Source organism: Phyllobates terribilis, unplaced genomic scaffold (assembly GCF_046119375.1).
Source record: "Phyllobates terribilis strain yellow unplaced genomic scaffold, ASM4611937v1 Scaffold_3__8_contigs__length_932513732, whole genome shotgun sequence".
Classification (NCBI taxonomy): Eukaryota; Metazoa; Chordata; class Amphibia; order Anura; family Dendrobatidae; genus Phyllobates; species Phyllobates terribilis.
This window is the reverse complement of record NW_027362763.1, coordinates 361,436,564-361,462,442: the sequence shown is the minus strand read 5'-3', so window position 1 is coordinate 361,462,442 and position 25,879 is coordinate 361,436,564. Positions and strand designations below refer to the sequence as shown.

The 25,879-nt window shown below is 41.2% G+C and overlaps 1 protein-coding gene across 2 annotated transcripts in view; it reads right to left on the bottom strand.

The window, feature by feature from the left end:
- Positions 1 to 3,065: 3,065 nt before the first annotated feature.
- THPO (thrombopoietin) overlaps positions 3,066 to 25,879 on the bottom strand; it is a 55,916-nt gene continuing 33,102 nt past the window's right edge. Inside the window, exons 2-4 of one of the 2 annotated variants that reach the window (XM_073673132.1) lie at positions 20,621 to 20,814; positions 6,872 to 6,958; positions 3,066 to 5,453 (exon numbers count right to left, since the gene is read on the bottom strand). In XM_073673132.1, the coding sequence (XP_073529233.1) occupies positions 5,133 to 5,453; positions 6,872 to 6,958; positions 20,621 to 20,814 (602 nt within the window). In that variant the 3' untranslated portion in view covers positions 3,066 to 5,132. The remainder of the gene's footprint in view (positions 5,454 to 6,871; positions 6,959 to 20,620; positions 20,815 to 25,879) is intronic. The other variant, XM_073673133.1, reaches the window with a different exon arrangement.

Sequence of the window (25,879 nt, the reverse complement as noted above, 5' to 3'; positions counted from 1 at the left end):
GGGGGCTGAAAAAAATATTTTGTGGGACAAATGTGAAAATTGTATTTTTACGGCTCAATGTTATAAACTTCTGTGAAGCACCTGGGGGTTCAAGGTGCTCACCACACATCTAGATAAGTTCCCTGATGGGTCTAGTTTCCAAAATGGTGTTACTTGTGGGGGGTTTCCACTATTTAGGCACATCAGGGGCTCCCCAAATGCAACATGGCGTCCGCTAATTATTCAAGCAAATTTTACATTCAAAAAGTCAAATGGCGCTCCTTCCCTTCCGAACCCTGCCGTGCGCCCAAACAGTGTTTTTTCCCCACATATGGGGTATCTGCGTGCCCAGGGGAAATTGCACAACAAATTTTGGGGTCCATTTTTTCCCTGTTACCCCTGCGAAAATAAAAAAAATTGGGTCTGAAGTTACATTTTTGTGAAAAAAGTTAAATGTTCATTTTTTTCTTCCACATTCCAAAAATTCCTGTGAAGCACCTGAAGGGTTAATAAAGTTCTTGAATGTGGTTTTGAGCACTTTGAGGGGTGCAGTTTTTAGAATGGTGTCACTTTTGGGTATTTTCTGTCATAAAGACCCCTCAAAGTGACTTCAAATGTGATGTGGTCCCTAAAAAAATGGTTTTGTAAATGTTGTTGGAAAAATGAGAAATCGCTGGTCAACTTTTAACCCTTATAGCTCCCTAATAAAAAAAATTTTGGTTCCAAAATTGTGCTGATGTAAAGTAGACATGTGGGAAATGTTATTTATTAACTATTTTGTGTGACATATCTCTCTGATTTAAGGGCATAAAAATTAAAATTTTGAAAATTGCAAAATTTTCAAAATTGTCGCCAAATTTCCATTTTTTTCACAAATAAACGCAAGTGAAATCGAAGAAATTTTACCACTATCATGAAGTACAATATGTCATGAAAAAACAGAATCAGAATCAGGGGGATCCGTTGAATCGTTCCAGAATAATTACCTCATAAAGTGATAGTGGTCAGAATTGTAAAAATTGGCTTGGTCATTAACGTGCAAACCACCTTGGGTTGTAAAGGGGTTAAGGTCAAAATTAGTTAGGTCGCTAAGGGGTTAATGCCATCGTTTGCACCATCAAAAAAAAGACATTTAGACATCAATTCAAATGTTAAACTAATAACATGAAATTCCATTACTACGTACATTAGACATTCAAAATGTATTTTGCAGTAATGGAATTTCATGACTTCAACCCAAAGTGACTCAAATATGACTCTCAGGAGTGAAAATTAAATAGGAAGAATAGATGAATCATAATTGCTGGCATCCTATTTCTATTAGTTTTACAAGCTTTTTATTTTATGTCGATATACATTATTTTTGCTGTGCTGCTAAAGTTTACGTATACGTACTTCCCAACTTTTGAAGAACAGAAAGAGTGATAAATGATGCGGCTCACGCAGCGGGCCGCGGCAAATTTTGGTCACATCCCAATCCACACCCATTTACCATTATTTTCTACCCTTGCAGGAGGAGACGTCAGAGGGCCAGTGACAATGAGGGAAATTCAGCAGACACCCGAGACTGCAGGGTGTAGACTGAAATCAGGGACTGTTCACTGTATCAGTTGGTACTAGAGATGAGTTGATCAATTCACGGGACTCTGGTCCAGCGTCCAGATCAGTGCTACTTGGCAGCTAGACGGGAGACCACAAATCTCTTACCTTCTGGCGTCACCAACACGACTTTTGATTGTCCAGGGCTGGCGCGTCGTTATCTGTGCATCCTGCTGATCTCTAGTTGGGACCTGCATTTTTGGTGCAGATGTGAAGCCTTGTTTTTAATGCGTTTTTTATAGTACAGAAAAGTTTTGATTCTGCACTTGATGAAGTAACTGCAGTTTTTTACATGCTTTTTTTTAGGCTCCACATAGAAGCCTCCAGAAAAAAAAAGCACCAGAACCGCCACATTGTTAGATGATAGGGGGCGCAGTTTTCATTAAATCACATCCACTTTGCTTGGACAGTTAAACACAGCAGAGTTTCTGTGCAAAAAAACAGCAGAAAATGCGCAGCTGTGTACGTGGTCTAAATGTCTAAGCAAAGTGGATGTGATGTCATGAAATCTCCGCCCTCGGTTGGTCTAAAGACGCTGCCGAACTCTGCGGTTTTGATGGATTTTTTTCTCTATAGGTTTCTTCTGAAAAAAAAAAACACATAAAAAGAAAACACTTTTGCATTTTTAAGTGCAGAATCAAAGCTTTTCTGTGCTATTAAAAAAGCGTTAAAAATTCTGTTTCACATCTGCATCAAAATCGCTTCAAATATGGGGGAAAATGCATAAAAGAAATGCAGCAAACACACAATAATTAGAGATGAATTGTTATTGCACTGTGTGGTGCGGACACCTGAAGAAAACGTGCAGAAAAAAAGAAGTAGAACAAATGCACCATTTACGCTACGTGGGAACACGGCCTCAGCATTACATTCTTATTACGTTTTTTATGGGTTTAATAGAGAAAAAATATCAATCACGCCATTTTTTTTATTCCATTTACCAATTCCCGTAAATAATCTGATCACTGTGTTGTGTTGGTCGTTACGATTACAGAGACACCAAATATGTCCTTGTTATTTGCTGATTTGTGATGATTATTATTATTTTATTTTTTTTAAAAAAAACACATTAAAAGCTACAAAATTTTAAGTGTTTTTCATTATTTTTTATTAATTTTATAGGAAAAAAAACTTTTATTCTCCCTCTAGAATCCAGGGACATCGAAATACTCTGCTGTGTACAATGTATCAGTATAATCTGCTTGTGCAGTCAGAGCCTGCAATACAGATCAAGTTCACAAATTTTTCCCTATTACATCAGTACAGCTTGTGGCTCAGTAGTTTTAGCTCTTGCCTGTGAGGTTGAAGGTTGTGAGTTCGAAACCTGGGTAGACTCACAATAAAAGAGAAAATTACATTTTTGGAATTGCTTATTAATTTTATTATTTTAAAGTAACAAAAACATATGACTTTTCTTCACCTCAGTATAGAAGTACAAAGAAATACACTACTGAATACAATGTACATGTATAAGCTGCTTCTGGGTTCACTGTCTGCAATAGAGGTCAAGATTACCAAAATTTCCTATAGTTATCATTATGAGCTGTAACTCATAGATAAAGCAGAATAAAAAAGTGATTTAGTGTCCCGGGGAGACCTGATCACAGGAGAGTGAATAAATTTAATTTAATTTATGCACTGAGCAGAGAAAAGCGGCCCTGCCCTGGAGGAGCTACGGTAGCAATGAATATGTCAGAGAGGTGAGTATAGAAGCCGGGACCAATTAATGACGTAGCGGGACAGTCCCGCTAATTCCGGGACGGTTGGGAGCTATGCATATATACAATCATAAAACAGACCTTCATATGTGCTGCCTCATTTAGACTTTCCTTTTTAAGATGAGCAGGCCATATCTTGGTTGTCACTGTAAGGCCACGTGCACACATTGAGTATTTGGTGAGTTTTTTACCTCAGTATTTGGAAGACAAAACCAGGAGTGGGAAAAAATACAGAAGTGATGACGTGTTTCTATTATACTTTTCCTCTGACTGTATCACTCCTGGTTTTGGCTTACACATACTGATGTAAAAAACTCACCAAATATTCAACATGTGCATGTGGCCTAGATGTTTAATGTGTTTTAATAGTGAAATTGGTCACGTGCGCACGTTGATTATTTGGTCAGTATTTTACCTTAGCATATGTAAGCCAAAATCAGGAGTCCCCGGGGTCTTAATTCTAAAACAGATCTATTATATTATTATTAAAGTGTTTCATGCTAACCTTTACTTAATATTTATATTTATATGTTTTTTTGGGGGGGTAGTTTTTTGTATTTTGATTTGATGTCTGGTTTTTGTTCATTTTTCATCTTCGGTGAGCCCCTTTCTTCTTTTTTCGTTTTTCTTTGGTTTCAATACATGATATGGGCATTCACCAGGAGGTGTGTCATGAATTCCTTCAGATATTTAAAATACTCATTATTTAAGTGCCTTTTAATGCTCAAAACACATAGGCCTAGTGTTTTGATTTTTTCACCATTTAATTTTGAGAACATACCTAGTAAAAATTGTTTTTATAGATATAATTTTTTCGGTAGCTGGATATCCTCTTTTCTTCAATTATTATTCACCTGGGAACCGGCTCTATGCTTTTTCCGTTCACCGCATCCATTGTGGACTTGTTACTGGGATCTGATGAGCTGATGTGAATATATTTCTTCCTTTTATTTCATTTGTTTTATGCAAGCGACAGGACCTCTTTTGATTGAAAGGGGTATTCCCATCTCCAAGATCCTATCCCAATATGTAGTAGGTGTAATAATAATATAATACCAAATTATACCTCCAATCAGAAATGTAGTATAGTTTTTCTGATTCGCTATGTCACTTTTCTCATGTGCAGGCATTACAGCACCTTAGGTATCCATGGTTACGACCACTGATATAGTGACAGTTAGCTAGGTGCTAGTGGTGGTAACCATGGATACCTAAGGTCCTGCAATGCCTGCACATGAGGAAAGAGACAGTGAATCAGAAGAACTATAGTACATTTCTAATTGGAGGTATTTGCCAATATTATTATTATTATAACATCATCTAAATATTGGGATAGGATCTTGTAGATGGGAATAACCCTTTAAAGGTCAGCTGTGCCATGGATAGTGTGAGCTATCAATACTTAGGAAGAAGAACCCCACATCCCCCCAAAAATATAAAAATTCCATCTGAATCCCCCAAAAAATAGCATTTAGGGGTAACCTTTGACAGATTGCAATAAAAAAAAAGAGCGTTCAAATAAATCACATTTGTATTTCCTATCCGGCGTTGTCCATATTTTCTGAAATCACATCTTCCAACAAAATCACAAGGTTTTAAGATCCCCATTTGTATCCAATGTAAGTCTTTTGGCCTGTTTTATGATACTAAATCTATAGAAGCAATTAAAAGTTTCAAGAGTAATAAAATATTTTAATTGATTTATAGTCCTAGAAATAAAACTGTTATATACATGTTGGTGAAGTATCAATCCCAAGGGCAACCCAATGTTCTCCAAAGTCACATGTGGAAATGTAGTTACATTTGTTGAGCAGCAGTTTATTTTTTTAGATGCCATCATCTGGAGCTGACATCACATAGACTATTTAAAAGGAAGGTTATTTTTCCTTGAAGCAGTTTGATGAATCTGTGAAAAATGTCCTTGATGTCTAAAGAAATAGTAGAAGGTACATCTGATGGAACAAAAGATGCTTCTTGAGCAAGATCAGTGTCGTTATTAGCTTGCCTCCATGCCTTATTAACAAGGCCTTGTACCGCTCTGATAGTGCGCGTGAGTAGTTTTAGTTGCTCAGACATACATGCTGGAGTCTTTACATGTTGTGTGACATTCATAAAAAGGTTTAGGTGAGAAAAAACTTCATTTCCTTGCTCGGACATCTGTTAAAAACAGAACACAATGAAAAACAAAGCTCAATTTATTCTTCAGAAATGTTCTATCATTGTTCTCTGTGGGTTTCGAACTTATAATGTGGCAATTCCCTAAATGTAAAGACTATTTATTAACAGAATAACAAAATATAAATACAGGTTTCCCCTATACCAATAATGCATTTATTAATTCATTTTAATGTTTAGGGAGAATTGTGTAGGAAGTACATTTCATAATATGCAAACCCCATATTTAAAATCATTTTCTAATGTTTATTTCAGTTTTGTTGAGTGCATAGATATAATCAGTTATAATATGTTAAATGTATTATATTGATCACTATGTGTCATACATTTACTGTATGCTTGAAATTTTGGATTGATAGCAGTCTGCACATTGCATTTTACTTAGACTCTGTGTTATATTTCTATGGAAAAAAAAGGAAAGAGAAAACTGGGCAACTACACAGGGCCTCTATCCCCAAAAGTACCTCAAGCTTTTACAAGCCTGAAACTGCATTGATAATGCCAGTCCTTCATTATCGGTTCAGTTTCCGAGGTTAAAAGTGTAGAAGCAACTTTTGGCATCATGATGGTCATGTGACCAAACATACATTAACCTCTTTAAGTACTGACGAATTGAACAGGAGGAGAGGGCCTGGTAAGTCCTCCAGTGTGTGTGTGTAACATAAAGTATGTGTAATATGCAGAAAATGTGTAACATACAGTGTGTATGTAACATGTCGTGTCTGTTTGTAGCATTCACATTTAAAATACCAGCAGTGCTGAGGAGTGTTAGCAAGTGTAAACATGTCAGCAATCACCCAACGAACAAGTAAAACGCTCATTCATCGGGATAACTGGATAATTTCTACTAGAACAGAAATCATCGATCTTGCCAGCACATTGCCCAATGTAAACAGGAAATGTGCTGCCGCTGACATGATAGAATATGAGCATAGAACAGTTGTGTTAGCAAGCATTGTGTCCCCATCATTCTTTGTTACCCTGTATAAAGGAGACAGTAAGCAAGCACTGAATGACTTGAACATAGTCCCATTGGCTCTGGTTTTGTCTGAAATCAGCTTCTGTAAATGCACCCTAAATGTTTCTGTGCAATGCTAGAATTTGGGGCCCCACCTTTTATGTTTGTACGGGGACAATTTTGTCTATCACCAGGCTTGATAGGAAGAATTATTGGTTTAATAGTAGTAAACATATTCACATGAGCTAACCTGAGGCTACAGGTGATGGTTTGGAGAAAAGACCCAAATCTTCTTGTCGGCTAAACCTTTATTGTACGGGGAACAGATACAATTGAGAGACCACATGTAAGTAAATAGTAATCTAACTATATATTGTGTGCACCAGGTGAGGTTGAGGCGTGCTAACTTAACAAAGTAAATGTCAGCATCTGTGTCACTTACCGTCATGTTCTTCCAGTGTGCAACTCTAACTTCAACATTCGGAATGATAATAGGTGTAAATAGTATGTTCTGGTCTTCACATTGTGCCTGAGGAGAAAAAACTACAATGAGATCAGAATTGAGTAAAGATAAGTATATACAATCTGTGTGTATTTATATCTATCTCATGTCTATCCAGAATTAACAAATCCCTTGATGTAAATTAGACTTTCTCATATATTTCCTCGATTTAGAGAATCTTTCCTGGTTATTTTGTAAGTTACTATTATATTATATGAATATGAATGACCACAATGGTGCTCCTGACTAGCCTCCTAACCCAGCAGCAGGTAATCTGACCAATCCACTAGTCACTAAAATTGAACGAAAATATGAAATAGTAAATCTGCGCTTTGGGGGAGGTATTGGGTATCTAAGAGCTTCCTCTGACAGGGATTCCAGAGTATTACATATAGAAAACACTCAACCTACAGTGACAGTGTGCACAGAATAGGTTAGTAGCCTTATAGTGCCTTCATACAAAATTAAAATTAGGCATGTATCTGTATTGAAAATGTCAGGCTTTAGAGCACACACATAAAGCTTGAGTTCCAAAATACCTCTTCCTAAGCACAGGTTCACTGTTTCATATTTTCTACTATTAAATTATACATTATATTATACAGTAAAGCCCCTGCTAATAACTAACTCTTATAATATACAAAGTGAAATAGGCAATGCAAAAGAAATATTGACAGAGGTTTACAAATAGTTTTCAAAATAGCAATAAGTCCCTCAAAATTAGCCGATGGCTCACAGCTCTGCAAACTTGTATGTCTTTTTGCAGTTGATCCAGTATGTAGCTTTTTCCATGCTAAACAATATGGTCAACATACAACATTCCTATGACATCTACATCTAGCAAGAGGTACAGCTGTCCAGAGGGTTTACATTTTTAGAATAGTGGAGTATGTCTTTGCAGCGTCAAACCTGCAGTGTCCAGATGTTACAGCAAAGTGGATGGGATTTCTAGAAATCCCATGTCCACTATGCGTCTCTGGGCACCTGCGGATCACCCACGGAAACGGACATGCGGCGCGTCTTTCAGACCCGCAGCATATGAGGGCACACGGCTATCCCGCAGCGTCAGTGACGCAGGCGGCTCCTGACCGTGAGCGCATACCCTAAAAGTAGATAACCCTAGTAGTTAAAAAATACTATTTCAAATTCTCTAAAAAGGGATGTAGGTTAGTAAAATTAGCAAAAGCTGAGCGTATCCATATAAGACCATTGAGTGCGTGGTATACTGTTGGTAAACAACAGCGTTTTATAGACTAACACTGATCCATGTAATGATGGGAATGGTGGGTTCAGGAGTTTGATAAGCTCTCCTGGTGCAATGAGTAACAGTTGTAAAATGTAACCCAATGTCCTACTTCCTAAAGTTCAGTTTGATACAGTTATATGAAAAAGTTTGGGCACCCCTATTAACCTTAAGCTTAATGTTTTATAAAAATTGGTGTTTTTGCAACAGCTATTTCAGTTTGATATATGTAATAACTGTTGGACACAGTAATGTTTCTGCCTTGAAATGAGGTTTATTGTACTAACAGAAAATGTGCAATCTGCATTCAAACAAAATTTGACAGGTGCATAAGTATGGGCACCTCACCAGAAAAGTGGCATTAATATTTAGTAGATCCTCCTTTTGCAAAAATAACAGCCTCTAGTCGCTTCCTGTAGCTTTTAATGAGTTCCTGGATCCTGGATGAAGGTATTTTTGACCATTCCTCTTTACAAAACAATTCCAGTTCAGTTAAGTTTGATGGTCGCCGAGCATGGACAGCCCTCTTCAAATGATCCCACAGATGTTCAATGATATTCAGGTCTGGGGACTGGGATGGCCATTCCAGAACATTGTAATTGTTCCTCTGCATGAATGCCTGAGTAGATTTGGAGCGGTGTTTTGGATCATTGTCTTGCTGAAAGATCCATCCCCTGCGTAACTTCAACTTTGTCACTGATTCTTGAACATTATTGTCAAGAATCTGCTGATACTGAGTGGAATCCATGCGTCCCTCAACTTTAACAAGACTCCCGGTGCCGGCATTGGCCACACAGCCCCAAAGCATGATGGAACCTCCACCAAATTTTACTGTGGGTAGCAAGTGTTTTTCTTGGAATGCTGTGTTTTTTTGCCGCCATGCATAACGCCTTTTTGTATGACCAAACAACTCAATCTTGGTTTCATCAGTCCACAGGACCTTCTTCCAAAAATAAATTGGCTTCTCCAAATGTGCTTTTGCATACCTCAGCCGACTCTGTTTGTGGCGTGCTTGCAGAAACGGCTTCTTTCGCATCACTCTCCCATACAGCTTCTCCTTGTGCAAAGTGCATTGTATAGTTGACCGATGCACAGTGACACCATCTGCAGCAAGTTGATGCTGCAGCTCTCTGGAGGTGGTCTGAGGATTGTCCTTGACTGATCTCACCATTCTTCTTCTCTGCCTTTCTGATGTTTCTCTTGGCCTGCCACTACTGGCCTTAACAAGAACTGTCCCTGTGTTCTTCCATTTCCTTACTATGTTCCTCACAGTGGAAACTGACAGGTTAAATCTCTGAGACAGCTTTTTGTATCCTTCCCCTGAACAACTATGTTGAATAATCTTTGTTTTCAGATCATTTGACAGTTGTTTTGAGGAGCCCATGATGCCACTCTTCAGAGGAGATTCAAACAGGAGAACAACTTGCAAGTGGCCACTTTAAGTAGCTTTTCTCATGATTGCATACACCTGGCTATGAAGTTCAAAGCTCAATGAGGTTACAAAACCAAAAAAAGTGCTTTAGTAAGTCAGTAAAAAGTAGGTAGGAGTATTTAAAACAAGAAAATGATAAGGGTGCCCATACTTATGCACCTGTCAAATTTTGTTTGAATGCAGATTGCACATTTTCTGTTAGTACAATAAACCTCATTTCAAGGCAGAAACATTACTGTGTCCAACAGTTATTACATATATCAAACTGAAATAGCTGTTGCAAAAACACCAATTTTTATAAAACATTAAGCTTAAGATTAATAGGGGTGCCCAAACTTTTTCATATAACTGTATATGTTACTCTTTTATTGTCAGTAAAGAAAAATAAAGAGAAGAGCTGATTTTGAAACTTATAGAACTAGTAGTATAAGCTGCTTGGACACATTATCCAGTTAGATATTCAGAAAAATGTAAAGGCAGAAAGTTTTTTTCACTCATCTATATTCTGTAAATTGCCACCTCCAAGCAGCTCAGTCCAGTTGACCAACTACTCAGTCTACCTCTCAAATACATGTGCATGTATTTCACTGAGTCTCACTTTTTGAAAAGCAGTCGCTGATTCCTGGGGCCCCCTCGGCATCAAGAAATCTCATTCCATGGTGTGAATGGAGCAACTAAGCAGTCAAATATGAGCCCTGCTGCTCCATTCAAATGCTGTAGGTCTGACAAAGATTTCCATCAGATGTGGAGAGTGAACAGACAGGCAGTGCACATGTTTGATCCCTGCTCCATTTAAACTGAGGATTAGGTAACCATGTTCCTGTGATCAGTGGGGATAGGTGATACAGTAAATTGAGATTATTATACAACCGCTTTAAGAAAATTATATTATGCAATGATTTGATAAAAGGGGTGAAGATGTCTTTTTTATGAAAAATACCTGTGATCAATAATAAGGTTGTAATGCCATAGCAAATTAGTAAAACAGTAGCTATTTTTGTTCTTATGTGAAGTTTAAGTGAACCTTAGTACAAAAGTGCATGAACTTTGTACAGCTTTTCTCAGAGTCCTTTTAGGTACACAATGCTTTTAAGAAAGAATACTCCAAAACTACATTATATGGACAAAAGTATTGGGACATATTGGTTATCATTGAATCCAGGTTTAACATAAAGCACCTGGATATACAGTTTGCCTTTAATAATATTTGTGAAAAAATGTGTCATTCTAAAGAGCTCACACATTTGAGCATGATACTGTAAGGCCACGTTCACACATTCAGTATTTAGTCAGTATCTTACATCAGTATTTGTAAGCCACAACCAGAAGTGGTGACTTGTTTCTATTATACTTTTCCTCTAAGGCCACGGCCCCATTATCAGTATTTGGTCAGTATTTTTTCTCAGGAGTGGGAGCCAAAGTCAGGTGAGGAACAATCAGAAAAAAGGTAAAATAGAAACAAGTCACCAATTCTGCAATTATTCCCCACTCCTGGTTTTGGCTCCCACTCCTAAGAAAAAAAATACTGACCGAATACTGACCAAATACTGATAGGGGGCCGTGGCCTAACTGTTCCACTCCTGGTTTTGGCTTACAAATACTGATGGGAAATACTGAACAAATACTTAACGTATGAACGTGGCCTAAAAAAGTGTCACTGTGGCAACAAGTCACTTGTGAAATTTCTTCCTTCTTAAATATTACTCAAAAACAGAAGCATTTAGAAACGACAAGCAAATCAGCCACTAAATGGCAAACCTCGTAATGTTGCCGAGCAGGGTCGCGGAATGCTGAGTCGCATAGTGCATGAAACTCACTGTCACGCCTGTAACTCGCATGCCTTCTCAGCGCCGTTCTACTCACGACGTTTGGGATATTGTTACTCGCACGCCGCTAGGTTCAGATAGGGGCGAGACAGCTTACATGAATTCTTTGGAATCCTGGGGGAACCGTTACTCAGGGTGACCATAGACCATGTGCTGCAGCTTCTCTCAGGCACACAGGGGTATTGACCCTCAGGCACAGACATGTAGATTGTTTCACTTGCTGACCAGACACACTTGACAAGAGTCCTCATAAATGGTAGAACAGTAGCATTTAATAAGAAGCTGCACAGCCAGTGCAAGTTAAGTCATATGAGCAACAGGCTCCAGTGACAAACAGTAGAGTTTCCTTAGCAGCACAGCAGTTCACAGTCTTCCCAGTAGTACAGGACAGCACAATTCCAATGCAAAGGCACATTAATGAACACAGCATTTTTTACAGCACAGTGAGATGGAGGAGGGGGGGGGGGGTTTGCTGAGGGAGATGATCCCTGTGATACCATGTCTTACAGTCCTTATCTTTCTGCTTGACAATACTCTGCACTGTTCAGGAACTCAACCTGACCTGCCCTGAGTCGCTTGTTTCCGCACGGTCTGGTAATTCCGCTCCTCCTGAGTGTCGATCAGTCTCTTCAGGGGCTGGTGTTCCATCATAAGATCTGAATTGGACTTCATCTGTACTCCTTGGTACGAACTCTGGAGCCTCAGGACTTAGTTCAGTCTCCTGAGGATGGTACATACGTCTCCTTGCCTGTCCGAGAAATACAACGCTGTGTTCTTCTCCATCAGAACTTTCAAGGTCACTATCTGCCTCCGGAGCTTCAGTCTGTGGTGGTCCCTTAGTCGATCTCGGACGATGTCGGTCTACTTCTGGGAAGTCTTGTTGTGGTGGGAGATAATCACAGGGTAGCAGTAAATTCTGATGGACTATTCTGGTTTTCTTGTCTTCCGTTTCCAATCAGATTTCATACACTGGGCTGTCATCAGTTTTCCTCCTTACGACCACATACACCTTGTCTTCCCAGTACGAACAAAGTTTTCCTGGACCGCCTTTCTCACGTATGTTCTTGACTAGCACCCGGCTTCCCGGTGCCAATTCTGCTCCATAACATTTTCGATCATAGTACTCCTTAGTCTTTCTCTGTCCTTGCGTAACCACTTTGGACGCTATGTTGTATGCCTCTGCCATCCGTTCCTTCCATGGACGAACGTACTCTGGATACGTTCTGTAAGTTTCTGACACCGGAGTATCGAGCATAATGTCGATTGGCAGTCTTGGCGATCGTCCATACAATAGGAAAAAGGGTGAGTAACCCGTTGCATCGCTCTTTGTACAGTAATAGGCATGTACCACTTTTGACAGAGAACTCTTCCAGTCTTTCTTCTCATCAACTGTTAAAGTGCGCAACATCGACAATAATGTCCGGTCAAAACGTTCCACTTGGCCATTACCCTCTGGGAGATAGGGCGTTGTGTGGGATATATGAATTCTACAGTACTTTCCTAGCTTGGCAAAGAGCTAGTTCTCAAATTCTCTTCCTTGATCGCGGTGTAACCTCGTAGGGAACCCAAACTTCAAAGCAAAATCATTGAAGATCTTCTCTGCTGCTGTTCGACCCGATTTATTGGTGGTGGCATATGCTTGAGCAAATTGAGTGAAATGGTCCATCACCACCAAGATGTATTCGTAACCACCCTTGCATGTCTTGAGATGTAGAAAGTCTATTGAGACCATCTCAAACGGATACGTAGTTTGCATGTTGCCCATACGTGCCCGGGTTGATGTGTTGGGACATTTATCTTTCAGACACCCACACTCCCTGGTCAAGTACCTCTCAATATCTGTCTGCATGTATGGCCAGAAGAAACGTTCACGGATCAAATTTGTTGTCCTTTCCACTCCCATGTGTCCCATGTTTTCATGGAGTTCTTTGAAGACCAACCTACAGAATATTCTGGGTAGTACCAGCTGCCGGTTTTGACCTCCTTTACGATACAGGATACCGTCTTCACTGAGGTAGAGCGTCGTCCATTCTTTAATTAAAACAGATACTGCTGGTGACTCATTGTCTCTCTCCCGTTTACTTGGAAACCGATTTTGGTCCACATAAATTAGTATTCTACCAATTATCTGATCTTCCTGTTGTGCTCTACGGATTTTCCCTTTTGTAGTTGTTGAATAGACCGAGGGTGATCTTGTTCTCTCGCTTTTATGGTGGTTTCCACCGTCAACGGACACCACAATGGTTTGTCTTCCTCCTGATAAGCTTGTACTGCTTGGTTAGTGCTCTCAATTGCTTCCAGACTGACTTCCTCCGAGCATTCATGCATGAACTCCTCAGGCTCTAGTGGCATTCTTGACAATCCGTCAGCATCCGCATTGCATTTTCCTGGCCTGTACTTAATGCTGAAATTGAAGTTAGCTAGTTCAGCGACCCATCTCTTACGAGTTGCATTCAGTTTGGCTGTAGTAAGGACATAGGTCAAAGGGTTGTTGTCAGTGTATACTTCAAACTCTTTGCTGTAGTAGAGATAATCTCTAAATCATTCACAGATAGCCCATTTCAATGCTAGGAACTCCAATTTTCCGGAATGTAGATGGTAATTCTTCTCTGCGTCTGTCAACGTTCTAGAACCGTAACCGATGACTCTCATTTTTCCATTTTGATGCTGATACAGGGCAGCTCCCAGTCCAACTTGAGAAGCATCACAATGAAGAACAAATGGTAAATTGAAATCAGGATATCCCAAGATGGGTGGTTTTACCAGGTAGTCTACTAGTTCTTCCAATACTTCCTGGTGGTCTGCTGTCCAGAGAATGGGCTGTTGGGACAAAACGGCATTGTTTCTTTTAAGCCCAGTCCTACCCGCGTTCTTCTTTTTCTCCGTGGGTGTTTTTGTCTCTGTCATCGTCCCCCAAGAGATGGTATAGTGGGGCGGCAATGTTGGAAAAGTTCCGAATGTAAGTACTATAGTAGGAGAGGAATCCTAATACCTGCCTCAACTCCCCGACGGTAGAGGGCCGCTTGTCTTTTAAGGCCAGTACCAGAGCGATTTCTGCTGGGTCCATGATATATACTTCTCTGGACACAATTTCCCCTAGAAATCGGACATGTCTTTTGAACAGTTCAGACTTCTTTGGGGTCAGCTTAACTCTGTGTTGTTGATACCGTTGTAATACGGTCCTCACATATTCAACATGCTCCCAGAAAGTTTTGCTGTGTACCACATTGTCATCCAAGTACGGTTGGCAGATATCGTCCCTCAATCCTTCTAAACATGTCTCCATGCTCCTCTGGAATTCTGCTGGAGCTGAACTGAGCCCAAACGGTATGCGGATCCACTCATATAATCCCCACAGTGTGATGAATGCTGCCAAGGGTCTACTGGACTCTTCAACATACCCTTGGTGGTATGCCTTACCCTGATCGAGGACAGAGAACCAGGTGCTTCCTGATAGGCTGTCCAGCATATCTTAGATCTTTGGTATCGGGTGTCGATCAGGTACTAAATTTTGGTTTAGTTCCCGGTAATCACAACAGCGTCTCAATGTACCGTCCTCATTCCTAGCACAGACATTAGGAGAGGAATAAGATGACTTTGACTTTTGGACCCAACCTCTGTTGATGAGATCTTGTAAATATTCTTTCACTTCACGATGTAATGGTTTTGACACAGATATGTAACTTCTGGTTACTGGGGTCGTGTCTTTCAAATTGATTTTCAAATGCAACGATGGGATACAGCCTATACCAGAGTCATCTTTGGAGAACGCATGACACTCTTCTCTCAGCATCTGTTTTGCTACCGCTAGATCTTCAGCACACAAGTGTTCCAGGGGTACTGGAGGATCCCAGAACCCCAAGGTGGGTTGCGCAATTTCCTCCCCTGGGCAACTCCTGTTCCTTGGTGGGGAGACTGACTTCACTCTAGACCCCTGGGCTGGTCTCACACTGGCTGGATATGCCGTTTTAACGGTTTCGATGTGACCTAACACAGTCTTTGGATCCAGTCTAATTTTGTGTTTCGTAGTATTCATCACCGGTACTGTCACTCGAGCAAACCCACCAGTAGGAATCGTAAGCACAGTCTCACCTTGAACTAGGCCTTCCGGAAGACCTGAGGAGTCTTTTGGCATGAACAGTCTTTTCTGGACTTTTTTCCCTGTTCTAGCCATACTCCATACCTCACCCCCACCATTTGGTTTGCAGGGATGATGGTTGGGCGCAAGCCTACCTTGACTTCTTTTAGGTCCATTGTATTCTGTGCTTTCTTTACTCTATGAATCACATTTTCCACCACGGCGTTGGGTATGGCGAGCAATGTGGCGATTGCATCCACCACCAACGCCCGTGTCTTGTGTTTCGTGATGACCTCACTGATTACATTATAACCCAGGATAGGATCCTCTGCCACATTCTGATCACTGGTCACGAGAAAAGGTACCAAAAGCTCGATGGTGTTGCTGTTCTTCGTGGCCTGAGTTGGAAAGTCACTTCCACCCAGCCTATGAAAGGGATTTTGGTCTGGTTGACGACTTTGCCGTGGAGTTCCACTGGTCCCAAGAGTTCTTTTAGTGACCAAAGGCAAGTGTGTGGCAGGTTGCGCCTTCTCCATTCTTCATTTAAAAGGCTCACTTGGGCTCCTGTGTCTCACAGTGCTTATACTAGGAGTCCATCTAGCTGAAGCGGTATAAAGTACCTTTCACCGATTAAGCTGATGAGGCTATCTTTACTGACTGAGGAAACCTCCTCCCAGGATTACATCATTTGACCTCCGCACTGGGCATTAAGTAACTGATGCCCCTGTCTCCCTTGCAGCTGTTGTAGACGAGAACACACTTGGGGATAGTACTGACGCAGCCTCATGCGCCTTTCTGGGGTTTGGTGAGATTTGGATTTGCTTCTGGGGCCTCCTCCGTGTCGCTGGTTACCAGTTGCCCCGCCCTGGTAACCTCCTATCTTTTAACCCAAACGACCGAGACCATTGGCATTCCTTGGCATAATGTCCTTCATCACCACATCTTAGACAGTGGACACACACCGTACTCTGATTTGATGAACGGCACACTTCACAAGCTGAGTACCTTCTGTTTTGGAACCCACTCCTTGGTCTGAAGGATACAAGTTCTGCCCTGAACTAATCAACTTTTTCACCTCAATCAACTCGGCTCGTAGTTCTCCTGTTACTTTCTCCCAGTCAGCGCTGGCGTTTCTCTCTTTTGTTGGTGATTTAAGGTTCCCTCTCGGAGGTGGCACTGGAGGGTCTCCATGATGATCTTCGGACTGGCCACTGGGGGTCTCAAACTTCAGCTGACTCATTTTGGTGATTTTAGAAGCAGAGCCTTTCTTTAACTTCTGTTCACTCTCTGACTCCAAACTAGCTGCCTCATTCATTTATTCAATTAGGACTTCGTCCAGAATGCCAGGATCTTCTAGGTACTGTTTCAGCTGCAACTTGATGTCTTTGCTGATTAACCCCTTTCCCAATGATCTCAAGAACTTCTTCTGGACTAGTCCAGCATGAAACTTCTCTTCCGCTTCTACATCTCTGATTGCAAACAACAGTGTATCCTTCATTTCAATTGCTCTGAACAAGAAACTTTGGGGTGATTCATTATTTTTCTGTGAGAGGTTAATGAGTCGGTGGAGCAATTCTGAAGTACTCTCTTCTTTATAGTGCACTTTTAAAATCATCTTCAGCTGTTGCAACGTCAGTTGACTCTTCATTTCTGGCATACTACGGAGGTCCAGTCCTGGGCTGATCGTTTTCACCACCCCTCAACAATCTCATCTGGCTGGTAGCCTTTCTGTAAGCCTGCATCGATCTGGTGCAACAAGTTCATATAAGACAGTCCCTCTTTCTGTTCACACTCTCCAATCTGTCCCAGGATCTTGAATTCTTTCCTTATGGTGATTTGTGGTGTTAGAGAGGACTTTCTCCCTGATTTATCTAACCCGAGCAGGTTAAGGGTCCTGTCTGAGTCTGTCACCTGTTCAGAGGTTTTGTTCGATTCCTGCAGGGCTGTTGTTAGGGCTTTGAATTGTTCTTTCAATTCCTGTGGTTCAATTTGTGGACGGAGATTCCCGCTTTTGGTAATTGGTGCCACCACTCCATCCTCCAACTTCAACCTGGTTAGAAACTGTGTTAATTCCTGGAGGAATGATGTCTTCAGCTTCTTTCTCCCCCAGCTCATCCCTTTTTGCATTAATGGCAGCTAACAGTTGCCTGCAGTTGTGTGCTTTAGAAATCTGTTCTTCTGACATCTTTATATGTTCTGCTACTGTTCACAATTCTTCACAGGTTAACTAAAGAAGCAGCTCACTAATTCTGTCCATTGTATTTACACATCCATTGCTGCTAGTGAGTTTTCTTTAGGGCTTGTCCCCTTTAACTGGTGTAGTAGAGTTGAGTTGAGGTGCTGTGCTGCTGTGTTTTTCCAGACACTTTTCCTCTTCTCCCTCTACACACTAATTCCCGCTCAGGACCACCAATGTTACATGCACACTGCAAGGTTCAGATAGGGGCGAGACAGGTTACATGAATTCTTTGGAATCCTGAGGGAACCGTTACTCAGGGTGACCATAGACCATGTGCTGCAGCTTCTCTCAGGCACACAGGGGTATTGACCCTCAGGCACAGACACGTAGATTGTTTCACTTGCTGACCAGACACACTTGACAAGAGTCCTCATAAATGGTAGAACAGTAGCATTTAATAAGAAGCTGCACAGCCAGTGCAAGTTAAGTCTTATGAGCAACAGGCTCCAGTGACAAACAGTAGAGTTTCCTTAGCAGCACAGCAGTTCACAGTCTTCCCAGTAGTACAGGACAGCACAGTTCTAATGCAAAGGCACATTAATGAACACAGCATTCTTTACAGCACAGTGAGATGGAGGAGGGGGGAGGGTTTGCTGAGGATGATCCCTGTGACACAATTTCTTACAGTCCTTATCTTTCTGCTTGACAATACTCTGCACTGCTAGTTCAGGAACTCTACCTGACCTGTGCTTAGCTTCATTCCTGACTTGAATCCTTTTCACTTGCAGGGGCACTTCTGTCACATGCAGAACACACACACACCACCTTTCTCTTGGGCTCCAGCCAGACAGTCAACAACTTCCCCACAATGCCCCTGGGGCTCTGCTAAAACACTCCCCTTCTCCTGTGACTGTGTTAACCCCTCTAGTTGCTGGATGTTTCTGGAGCACAAAACTTCCTTTCTCATGTGCTTGTGTTACTTCTAATAGTTGCTGAATGCTTTTAAAGCAACAGCACTACTTCTGCATGTCACACTCTGCAACAGCACTACTTCTGCATGTCACACGTTCACCGCTCTGCTCCTCCGATTGTCAGGCCATCACGCTGAACCTCCTCTTGCAGTGCTGCACCATTCCCTTGTTGCTGGAGATTCTCCACCTTGCTATAGAGAGGTGCAGCCAGACTCTGCAGGAATGTAACCTGCTGTATCCTACAGAGTTTTGCTTCCCTGGCCTACCCCCTGCCAGCAGGGGATATATTAGGCAGCTCCTCCCTCCACACCTTCCCCTCAACTTAGGTCCCTTGTTTCATTCCATCTCTAGCAATCTGTTAAGGTGCATTTTTGTTTTGTCTCTCCTGTTACTGACCTGGCTTGTTTACCTGTTTTGTCTGATCTCTCTGCTCCAGACCCCAGCTTCTTATTTTGAACCTGTGCTGTCCACCCTCACCTCGGACTGTCTGACCACGTCTCTGTCTTTGTCCTCTGCGTCTCAAATTTCTTCCTTGACCCGCAGGTCAGCTGCTGGAGGACAGGGCACTGCCCTGGAGTGGCATCTGGTGACTACCCTAATGGCCCAAGCCTATCTTCACAATTAGAGGCTCTAGTGAAGATCAGGTAGACACTTAGTCACGCCTCTCCAGGGTAAGCCCAGCCAGTGGCGCAGTGGGTCCACACCAACCGCTGTGACAGTCACCAACAATCTGTTGACTCAATAGTTGCAGAGTTCAAACCTCCTTTTACATTAACATGAGCACAAGAACTGTGTGCTGGAAGCCTCCTGGCAGGTTTTAATAGCTGAACAATTGCATGCCTGCATGCCAGCTTAACATCACTTGCGTATGTCGGATGCAGTGGTGCAAGGAATGCCGCCACTGGACTCTGGAGCTGAGGAAAGTATTCTGTGAAGTGACAAATCACACTTCTCCATCTGGCAGTCAGGTGGATGAGTCAATGTTTGGTGAATGTCATGAGAACATTATCTGTCTGATTGCATTGTGCTAGCTGTAATGTTTGGTGGAGGAGGAATAATAACCTAAGGTTGTTTTTCAGAAGCTAGTCTAGGCCGCTTAGTTCCAGGGAGGGGAAATCTTAATGTTTCAGCATACTAAGACAATTTGGACAATTGTATGCTCCCAGCTTTGTGAGAACAGATTGGGGCTGATCCTTTTATGTTCTAGAATTACTGTGCCCCAGTGCACAAAGAATGGTCCTTAGGCCACCACCCCACTATCAGTATTTGGTCAGTATTTTTTCTCAGGAGTGGGAGCCAAAACCAGGTGAGGAACAATCAGAGAAAAGGTATAATAGAAACAAGTCACCAATTTTGCATTTACCACCCACTCCTGGTTTTGGCTCCACTCCTGAGAAAAAATACTGACCAAATACTGATAGTGGGGCCGTGGCCATAAACGCATGATTGGGTGAGTTTGGATTGAACTTGACTGGTTGTACAGAACCCCGACCTCATCATTATCAAACATCTTTTGGATGCTCTAGAATGGAGAATGTGAACCAGGCCATTTCATCCAACATCAGTGTATGACCTCACAAATGCTCTTCTGGATGAATGGGCAAAGATTCTCACAGACAAAATCTAAAATCTTGTACAAAGCATTCCCAATAGAATGGCAGTTGTGGATAGCTGTAAAAGGAGTGGGGACCCATATTAATGCCTATAGATGTAGAATGGGATGTCATAAAAGTTCTTGCAGGTAGAATGTGCAGGTGTCCCATTATTTTTGTCCATTTAATATATGTCGTACTTTGAAGCATGCTACAATTTATTTACTTAATAATTCATATGTAATAAATTGTATGGGCTATTAGCAAACTATGGGTGCCATATTAAAGATTCAGGCAACATACATCCATAATATGGATAAATGTTTGAACTGAAGGTGCTGCAGCTGCTCCTATTAATATGTTCATACCACTAATGGTGTACTGCTTGGATCATCACCCCTTTTTTCATAGCACTGATGTCCACACAAGCTTCTTCTCACCGCCATTCTTTCCATAGTCCTGGTGCGGTTCATAAAGACCAGTATGAAACGATGATCGCAGATTATCTTGGATGTCCTGCTCATGCCCGGGCTCAGAACAAGAATAATGAGAAGACAGATTCCTACACGGAGATTAGAAAATAATATTTAAGTACAATTACAAGTATTTTCCTATGAATGCCAGTTATAAATATTACAGAAATGTTAAAAGCATATCTAGACAGGGTAGTATACAAATTTATAGTTCATATCTAAGAACAAGGCCAATTTGTAATTACAATGGACCTCTGCTCTTCATCTCAGCAGTACTAGGGAAACTATACCATGGTCCAGTGGAGTTCAGCCCAACAAGGTCAACATAGATAAAGAATAACTGTCATCAGGTCAAAAGTGGCCAGTTTTTGTTGTTCTTATATGTCCACTGTTCCCTTGAGTATTTAGTTTATTTTCCTTATTTGCCATACTGTTACAGAAATTTGGGTCTTTTTATTTAGTGCCACTTTTAATAGTCTTTACCAAGGGGGCATGGCTCACAGAGCGAACTAAATACACAACACCAGCGAATACTGTGAGCCACACCCCTTTGTAAAGATCATCAAAGTTATCAAAAAAGATAAAAAGAAAACAGATTACTTAGGGGAATAATAGGCATACTATAAGAGCATAAATTGGCCACTTTTCGCCTGGTGATAGGTTCTCTTTAAGAATCATCATGCAAGTGAATTAGGAGGTGGCATCTGCATTTACTATTCAGAATATTATCTTACCGTTGAATGTACTAAGTTAACTTATCACATTTACTTACACACCTTCATGCATTCCACTGTAATAGTACAATTTAAAAGTTAAAAGTTCAAATAAATGAAATTATTCAGCTCACCCTTTCTATAATTAATCCAGTCAGTGGGGAAATATCCAGCTTCTAGTATACATAGAAAACATAAAATTTTCTTTAATCGATTAAAAAAGTGAAAAAGTTGAAAAAGTATACAATACAGTGTTCTTAGTCCTGGTATAATACAGTTGCACTCAAAAGTTTACATACCCCGGCAAAATTTTTGCTTTCTTGGCCTTGTTTCAGAGAACAAGGATGATAACAAAACAACTTTTCCTCCACTCATGGTTATTGGTTGGGTGAAGACATTTATTGTCAAACTACTGTGTTTTCTCTTTTAAAATCTTAATGACAACTAAAAACATCCAAATGACTCTGATCAAAAGTTCACATACCCCAATTCTTAATACCATGTATTGCCCCGTTTAACATCAATGACAGCTTGAAGTCTTTTGTGGTAGTTGTGAATGAGGTTCTTTATTTTCTCAGATGGTAAAGCTGCCCATTCTTCTTGGCAAAAAGACTCCAGTTCCTGTAAATTCCTGGACTGTCTAGCATGAACTACTCGCTTGAGATCTCCCCAGAGTGGCTCAATGATATTGAGGTCAGGAGACTGAGATGGCCACTCCAGAACCTTCACTTTGTTCTGCTGTAGCCAATGACAGGTTGACTTGGCCTTATGTTTTGGATCGTTGTCATGTTGGAATTCCAAGTACGTCCCAAAAATTCTGCAGGGGTGTGTAAACTTTTGAGCACAACTGTATATAGGTTGAAGTGAATATCCTCCATAAAAACCTATTTGTTTAGAACGTTACAGTGTTCTTAGGCCATGTGCACACTAAGCGTTTTTGATGCGCTTTCGCAGCAGCTTTTCCGCAGAGGAAACGCTGCGAAAACGCTTGATAATAGGTCTGCCAGCTATTGCAGTGGTAATCCTGATGTGCTGTGCACACGATGCGGAAATTTCCGCTCAGGATTACCATTGCGGAAAAAACTGCAGCATGGCCATTGTTCGGGCGTTTCCACTGCGAATTCGCACCCATTGACTTGAATTGAACCGCAGCAAAACCGCAGGTATAATATTTATACCTGCGGATTTGCTGCGTTTCAATTAAAGCCAATAGGTGTGAATCTGTGGCGGAAACGCGGTGCGGGTGGTACCCGGGTCGGGAGAGGAGGACTACAACTCCTCTCATCCGACCGCTGCTCCCGCTGATAACAGCGAGAGCGGCATGGCTGGGGGGAGCAGTAGTTCTCCTCAGCCAAGCCAGCTACCAAGCGGTTAAAAAAAGAAAAAAAAGTAAAAATAAAAAAAAAACCTTTATACTCACCTGTCCGGTGGCCCCCAGTGTCTTCATGGTCCCCGGCGATCATCTCCTCCCGGCGGCCGGCGGTATACTGCGGGGAGCGCACTCGCTCTCAGCAGTACACTGTGCTGCGAGGACCAGCTGATCGCTCACGTGACCCCATCATGGGAACATTCTCAAGAACGTTCCCATGGTGGTAAGTTCACCGGGGCTGATCAGCTGATGAACCCCAGTGACCTTCTGCAGCAGCAATGTATACTGACAGGAGTGATTTTACACCCCTGTCAGTATACAGTGCTGTCTTCTACAGCAGTGACATCAGTGATTGCTGATGTCACTGCTGTACAAGTGACCCAGATCGCTGTGGGACAATCGTTAGCGGTACATGGACTGCGTCATTGACGGCAGACAGGTGAGGGATATGGTTGTTTGTTATTTTACATTTTTTTCAGAAGATTGATTGCTTCACGTACAGAGGGTAATAAAAAAATTGTAGAACCGTGTGTTTTTTATTTCATTAAAATACTTTATTCTGGCTGTGTCTTTTATTGAAAAAGCGGCGACCATTTTACTACGCGGTTAGTAATGGGGGCGTCTTATAGACGCCCTCCATTACTAACCTGGGCTTCACGTCAGCCGCCAATACAAGGCTGACGTGAACCCCAACCCCATTACCCCATTCACCACCGCTACAGGGCAGTGGGAAGAGCAGAGGCTAAGTGTCAGATTTGGCGCATCTTATGGATGTGCCATTTCTGGGACTGCTGAGGGGTGATATTAATAGCCGTGGAGGGGGCTAGTATTCATGGCCCCTTCCCTGCTTTTTCACTTTTTTAATATCAGCCCGCAGCTGTCTGTTTAGCCTTTTCTGGTTAGATTTTATAGGGAGACCCTATGTCAATTTTTTTCTGGGGTCCCCCTGTAATCTAGCCAGTAAAGGCTAAACAAACAGCTGTGGGCTGATATTAATAGCCAGGGAACATTTTTGGCTAATGGCCCCTTTCCCGGCTACTAATATCAGCCCCCAGCAGTCGGCTTTCCCACTGCTGGTTATAAAAATGACGCGGGGGCCAACGCCATTTTTTTTTACATTTTAGGCTCTGTGCCCACGATCCGGACATAGCAGCGCTTTGGACGCATAGTTTTGCTGCGTCCAAAATGTTGCATTCTATTGAACGCAGGTAAATACACATGTGTTCACTGAACCATGCGGATTTACCGCATTCAATACATCCTAGTGGTCAAATTCTGTTGCAGAGGCTAGCAACTTCGCAAGAGAACTTGACATGCTGCGATCCTGAAAGGCATGTCAGTATCCGCGGGTGATTATCAGCCTCTGATGAATGCATAGTGGACATGGAATTTCCAGAGATCGCATCCACTATACTGTAACATCTGGACGTAGCGTGTTTGACGCTGTATAAACACACAGCTTCAAACCTACAGCGGCTCCTGACCGTGGCCACGTACCCAAACTCACCCGTAGCATGTGAATTTCTGTAGCGGTCACACGAGTTTCCGCTGCAGATTTTGACCGATTTGAAGTGTCATTATATGGGGTGGATTCACATGTACCAACAACATAAGTGCCGCATTAGAACACTGCGTTTTGAACACAGCAAAAAGATGCTGCATCCAAAGCGCTGCTGAGTGCTGATTGGGGGGACGTAGGGGCTAATGAAACAGCTGTGAGCTGTTAATTATAGCCAGGGACTATGTTTGCAAATGGCACCTTCCTAGGCTAAAAATAGCAGCTCACAGCTGCCACATAAATTACATGAATGGAAATGCTAATGAAGATTGGGTGTATGGGATCATGAAACCTAGCTCTTTTGTTTGGTTATGACAAGGTGTCAATCAGACCTTTTCATGACCAAACCTAAGTAAATTAAAGTAAAGTAAAGAATTAAATAAACACACAGACACAGAGCAAACACTTTATTTGAAATTCAACAGACACATTATTTAATCATTTAAATTAACCAGTGTCCCACCAAATAACTTTATTTAGCTCCAAAAAGCATTCATTAATGTACAAAAATGCTTCAATAAACACTTAAAAAAATGCGGCAAACGCATTTTTTTTCACAGCATTTTTCTTGCCAAGGAGATGCAGAAATGCTCAGGAAATTTCTGCTTCAAATCCTGATCGTGCGCACATAGCCTTAGTTCTGCTATAATATATACAATATAATATATATAATATACCGGGACTAAGAATGCTGTAGCTTTCGAAACGCGTTTGCTTTTATGGAAGATATTCACTTTAAGCTTTTGCAAAGTATGTATATGCTTTTTCACTTTTTTTAATGGATTAAATAAAATGTGATGTTTTTTATATATACTGAAAGCTGGATCCTTTACCTTTCTTGGACATACTTTCCACTTAACCAACCTGTGCCCACATCATGAGTAGAAGATAAAGCTCCTAAATTCTGGGCATTAAAATTATACCATAACCAAAACTCTAGCCATTACATTGTATGAGTAGTAACCCATGGAAAGAGTGTCACGTCTGATTGAAACTCAGTCCTTGCACCGTGTGCATGGTTATGTTAGTTGAACACACAATTTGCAGATAATATCAAAGTTTTTCTCTCTAAACCACATGACCATTAACATGATTCATCCATAAATTCCTGAACAATCCATAAAATAAAGATTAAAGACACTTTTACTGCAGCGCCATAAAAAATTATTCCTCTGTGATTCTTTTTTTTCAGGAAATGATATTGATACAAATAATTTCTTCTGTGCAGCTGTTAGACTGTCATTAATGGTATGTTAAAATACTAATATTACAGTGACAAAGTATTCTAAATCAATTTATTTGATTCTTGTAGTTTAGTAAACATACAACTACATAAGAATCTTTCAATTATTTTTTCAGTATTCAACGATATCCATTGCATACGTATATCACCGTAATGAAGTATACACATAGGGATGCTATGCATACGTACCGTATCAGCGGATGCTTCCTGTTCCTATATGACATAATCCCTTAAAATATTTGGTAAATTAACCAAAGTGAACTATCATTGT